Source organism: Limulus polyphemus, unplaced genomic scaffold (genome assembly GCF_000517525.1).
Source record: "Limulus polyphemus unplaced genomic scaffold, Limulus_polyphemus-2.1.2 Scaffold695, whole genome shotgun sequence".
Lineage (NCBI taxonomy): Eukaryota > Metazoa > Arthropoda > Merostomata > Xiphosura > Limulidae > Limulus > Limulus polyphemus.
In genome coordinates, this window is record NW_013666305.1 from 11,210 (window position 1) to 17,158 (window position 5,949).

Consider the following 5,949-nt stretch of genomic DNA (forward strand, 5'->3'; position numbering starts at 1 on the left):
AAAGTTTATACGTGGTAATACACTATGTTAATCATTCATCTTCTTCATCACTGGAATTGTCGCTACCATCGGAATCATCCTTGAAACTTTGCTTCATCCTCTTCTGATTCACACAGGATGTCATCAACCGTCTCATCCATTGTATTGAATACGCAAGATTTCTTGAAACTTTTAACGATTTTTAATAGTAGCTTCTAGTAAAATACGTAACAAAATTGATCGTGCGCGAAAATAATGCATGGCCAATTTTTCGGGGGGGGGTATTTGGAAGAAACAAGTGCGCATTATATTCGGGCAAATAAGGTATATGTATTTTTTCTTCTTTTTTTGACATTCTCGAGCGTATGTAGCTGTTAAAGATTCTAGAAAGAATAACTGTCTCAAATTCTTTGAGTTAAAAAAAAGAAATGGATACTCGTAAATCGTTCTTTGGATCAATCAGTGTAATACTGGTCTATGTATCACTTAGTAAAATCATATACAAATAGGGCAGAGAAAACCTACTTTATCCAGATTTCTTTTACCCACATCTCACTTTCCAAGTTTTTTTTTTCTTTGAGAATATGCAGCATGTAACCCTAAACGCTAGCCTAAACAATCATACATTAAAGATCTCTTGCTTCTAAGCTTTTGCCTTGCTTGTTTATATCTTCCCTAAACAAATGTTCCTTCGAACTACGTCTACCGTGTACTTCTGCTAATTCCATTTTGGCCACTTCTGGAGCTAAGTTGCTCTGGAGAAGACTGTTCACATCCAGTCCCATTGTGGTTCCAAGTCTGACTTTGGCCTTTTCGAAAGTAGCCGAAAGTTTTTCCTGGACAACATTAATGCACATTGACGTAAGGGCTAGACCAAAGAGAAGGTAAATGAAGGTAGCCATCACGTAGATGGGATGTTCAGGAACGTAGTCGCCAAAACCTATAGTACTCATAGAAATAAAAACAAAATAGAATGCTTCAAAAAAGCTCCAGTTTTCCCACAGTGTGAAAATAAACGCTCCGATCATTATATAAATCACGAGAAAAAACAAACCGAGCGATATTGGCAAGTTGAACTCGTCATCAACCTCGAATGAATCGGGTTTTCTATGCCTAGCAGAGTCGTTACCATTTCTGTTGTCCTCTGATTCGTCGAACGACCTGGACTCCAAACTAGGATTAGTTGGGACGGCCTCGTTGTTGGAGTTGAACTTTAGCGTCATATACTGAAATAAAAAGAAACAAAGCAATTTAAACTAAGTCTTCAACAAAGAACTTTAAATAACCAGTTTGATAATTAAAATGTTTTTAAACGAATGTGCACAGGCTCGGCCCATTGGAGAAGGAATAATGGCTATAATTCTTAATTTATTACGTGCATCTACGTGAAATATTGTTAGTCAGATGTGTTATAAAAGTGTTTGCACTCACGATATATCTGTGGGTTGACAATGTCAGTCTGATTCGAGCTCTGACAAGTCAGAGCGCAAGTTGATGTTCATGTGAAGAATAAAAATATTTTTGTCCATCTTACAGTTTGCATATTGTACTTGCACAACCTCTAGAACCTTTGAAACGCATATTTACAGTTTTTTCAGTATCCCTGGGTATTGTATCTGATATTTAGTATCCTCCATCACAAACTGTGGTTAATTAAGCAATTTAGGGAAAAATGAATAGTTGACAACTTGAACCATCAAATATACCACTTTGAATGACGCTCTGTAAAAGGTCGTGACACGCACACTTTGACTCCTTTATGTGCACATAAGATTAATCATGTGTAAAATATGATCTTTAACCAAAACAAAACCTTCCTGAGAGTATATAATTGCTTGTAAGATTTTGACCAGATTTACATCATTACAGATCATTATATCCCCACAGACAGACACACCGTACCAGATTTACATCATTACAGATCATTATATCCCCACAGACAGACACACCGTACCAGATTTACATCATTACAGATCATTATATCTCCACAGACAGACACACCGTACTACACTTACATAGTACGGTGTGTCTGTCTGTGGGGATATAATGATCTGTAATGATGTAAGTCTGGTACGGTGTGTCTGTCTGTGGGGATATAATGATCTGTAATGATGTAAGTGTAGTACGGTGTGTCTGTATGTGGAGATATAATGATCTGTAATGATGTAAGTGTAGTACGGTGTGTCTGTATGTGGAGATATAATGATCTGTAATGATGTAAGTGTAGTACGGTGTGTCTGTATGTGGAGATATAATGATCTGTAATGATGTAAGTATGGTACGGTGTGTCTGTCTGTGGAGATATAATGATCTGTAATGAAGATATAATGATCTGTAATGATGTAAGTCTAGTACGGTGTGTCTGTCTGTGGGGATATAATGATCTGTAATGATGTAAGTATGGTACGGTGTGTCTGTCTGTGGAGATATAATGATCTGTAATGATGTAAGTGCCACAGACAGACACACCGTACCATACTTACATCATTACAGATCATTATATCTCCACAGACAGACACACCGTACCACACTAACATCATTTTCTATTGTTTCTTCTTCCAAACACTTTTCATTTCTAGGCAAATTAACTTGAAACTTGGTGGGGATAGACCTTGGTCTAATACGTTCACTTTTTTGATTTAGACCTTTTTAAGGATTTTATGGGGTCAAAGGCATAATAACCCAAAATTGTATATTTTGGACTTCTGTGCGTTCATATATATACTGCAACCAATAAGAAGATGACACAAATATAAATCTTCATAAACCCAGCACATTGACATAAAAAAGTTGGATTTGCTTATTTTGAATCTTTTAAGAAGGGGTCAGAGCTTACAAAAAGAAGGTATAATTTTTTGGGGTTTGGATCAATTACTTGGTCATATTTTGACCAATTTACATGGAATTTGGTTCAAAGATACTTTTTTACAGGTCCCACACACTGACAAACAAAAATTGTGGGCTTGCCCATTTTTATTAATTATAGGGAGGTTAAGATGCCACAAAAAGTCCCACACATTGATAAACAAAAATGGTGGGTTTGCCCATTTTTATTAATTATATAGGGTTAAGACGCCACAAAAAGCATCATTTTAGGTTTTATTGACGATTTCTATGCATTATTTTGGCCAATTTACATGGGGATCTGATACAAAGATACTTTTTATAGGTCCCACATATACATAGAAAAATGTGGGGTATGCCCATTTATGGTCACTTCAGGAAGGATCAAAAGGTTAAATAAGCCCATAAGTTTAGAGGTTTTGGTCAGTTACTTAGCCTTGTTTCGACCAAGTTACATGGAATTTAGTACACAGATACTCTTTTCAGGTCCCAAACAGATTTATACATATTTTTTATCTTTTTCTCAATTTTTCAGCGAGGAAAGTACAATTTGGGGTTTTCGTGAACTATTCATGCGCATGTCAACCAACTTACATGTGTATTTCAACCAACTTACATGTGTAAGTTCTCTGCCATCTTCCTGGTGTAACAACTTACTTTAACAGGATGGTCCTTATGTTTTCGAGCGATTCTCTGCCATCTTTCTGGTGTAACAACTTACCCAAACAGGATGGTCCTTATGTTTCGAGCGATTCTCTGCCATCTTTCTGGTGTAACAACTTACCCAAACAGGACGGTCCTTATGTTTTTTGAGTGATTCTCTGCCATCTTTATCTGAGATAAAACATTTTGGTGTAGCAACTTACCTGAGTAGGATGGTTCTTATCTTTACGAGCAATTCTCTGAATTCTTCGACATTCTCCAGTGTGGTAAAACTGTCGAATGTAGCTGTAGATGAGTTTGATGGTTCTGGTGAAAAATTTTCCAAGATCAGCAAGAACCATTAGCATCAGGGGAATTCCAAAGAAAGCATATACGATGGTGGCAGCTCTTCCCGCGTTTGTTTTAGGGTAAATGTTACCATAACCTGTAAAGTTAACACAATAAGATAACACACCCATGTCTGTGTTTATTACTAAAATTGATGATGATACGATTTTGTAAAGTTAATCTGAAAAAACAAAATTGTTAAAATTTTTATTTTTCTATATCTGGTGATGGTATGAAATGTTTTAATGCGGAATCTAATTCATACAAGGAACATCCGGGTCACCTACGTATACATAAAGCAGCTTTAACTGCGTTTATAATAGAACGAAGCAATATTGACTGTGTTATTATTACAACAAAGTAGCTTTGACTGTCTTAAAGATACAATAAAACTGCTCGCAATTCATCACGAATATTGTATTGTAAAGCATATCGAAATGTCCCGCTCAGTGCTGTGGCGTTGTGGAATACAACGCTACTAAATTAATTTTCTGTTAATAACAGTTGTGAAATTTGCTTGTTTAGCAGAGCCGTGCAAAGAGCAGGAGCGGATTAAAGCTGGAGCTGAAGCTCCAGGCTAAAAAAAAAAAAGGCGTTATGTAGTTTTTTTTTTTTTGTTACGTTCTTATTAGTAGTAGTTTCGTATGGTGTTTCTCACACCTCCACATTCTGTTGGAGGTGAGTATCCGGGAGTAGGACTGGCATCCTAGTCCGGACACCGGGTGAGCATGTTTCGGTGTGACGGTGATTGGAACCCGCGACCCGCAGATTGCGAGTCGAGTGCCCTAACCACCTAGCCAACGTTAGTATTTATTTACAATCATAATAGTCCCGATAGAAAAATTTTGCCCCACGCCCGTCTGACCCTTAATCCGCCCCTTGCACAGGGTGTGGCAGTTATAGCAGTGTCTTCATAGGACTGGGCCTGTTATAGGCCCGAAAATCCTACTTTTCCTGTTAAATCCTTGAAGTACGCTTACGCCAATCAAGTTAAACCTAGCGTCAGCTCGGTGTCACATGGCACTTTTTCTGTCTCTTTCTCTCTTTTTTTTTTCTCTGAGGGTCGCGGGTTCGAATCCCCGTCCCACCAAACATGCTCGCCCTTTCAGGCGTGGGGGCGTTATAATGTGATGGTCAATCCCACTGTTCGTTGGTAAAAGAGTAGCCCAAGAGTTGGCGGTGGGTGGTGATGACTAGCTGCCTTCCCTCTAGTCTTACACTGCTAAATTAGGGACAGCTAGCGCAGATAGCCCTCGTGTAGCTTTACGCGAAATTAAAAACAAACAAACTCTTTTTTTTTTCCTCCGTCAAGAGGCCACACATATGTGGTTGGTTTTCAGTGACGTTAGTTCCACACATCATCCAATATGTTTTACACCCAATCAGTTTCTTAATCTTCAAACCGCCCCAATCCTTTTTTAAAATCACGAGAACACGTTTACATGTGAAGTTTTCTCCCGATTTTGAACTACCTTATTTCAAAGGTTGAATCCAAGAAGTCTGAGTATGTCGAAGTTTTCAGGATCCTGAAAAACTGTCAATGATCTTACTTCACATCTGTCTGTTTGTCTGTCCGAAAACCTAGAGAGCAAATCATTTCGATCAGAATTACTCCCCTTTAGATATCTTGTGTAAACTATTTGCATTAAAAACAATAACAGACAAACAGACAGAATAACTCGATAAGAAGCATCACATCGATTTGCTTGAATCTATAAAACATCCATGGGTTCTTTTTACCCTGGGGTAACTGTCTTTGTATCAGAAACAATACCTGTGGTATCTGTCTTTGTGTCAGGGACAATACCTGGGGTAACTGTCGATGTGTCAGGAACAATACCTGGGGTAACTGTCGATGTGTCAGGAACAATACCTGGGGTAACTGTCTTTGTGTCAGGAACAATACCTGGGGTAACTGTCTTTGTGTCAGGAACAATACCTGGGGTAACTGTCCTTGTATCAGAAACAATACCTGGGGGTAACTGTCAATGTGTCAGGAACAATGAACAATACCTGGGGTAACTGTCTTTGTGTCAGAAACAATACCTGGGGTAACTGTCTTTGTATCAGAAACAATACCTGGGGTAACTGTCAATGTGTCAGGAACAATGAACAATACCTGGGGTAACTGTCTTT

At 38.2% G+C, this 5,949-nt stretch overlaps 1 protein-coding gene across 1 annotated transcript in view; it reads right to left on the reverse strand.

Moving 5' to 3' along the window:
- Positions 1 to 289: 289 nt before the first annotated feature.
- Positions 290 to 5,949, reverse strand: part of LOC106460023 (TWiK family of potassium channels protein 18-like) — a 22,333-nt gene continuing 16,673 nt past the window's right edge. The window contains exons 2-3 of the mRNA XM_013919706.2: positions 3,690 to 3,910; positions 290 to 1,205 (exon numbers count right to left, since the gene is read on the reverse strand). Coding sequence (XP_013775160.1) covers positions 606 to 1,205; positions 3,690 to 3,910 — 821 coding nt within the window. The 3' untranslated portion in view covers positions 290 to 605. The remainder of the gene's footprint in view (positions 1,206 to 3,689; positions 3,911 to 5,949) is intronic.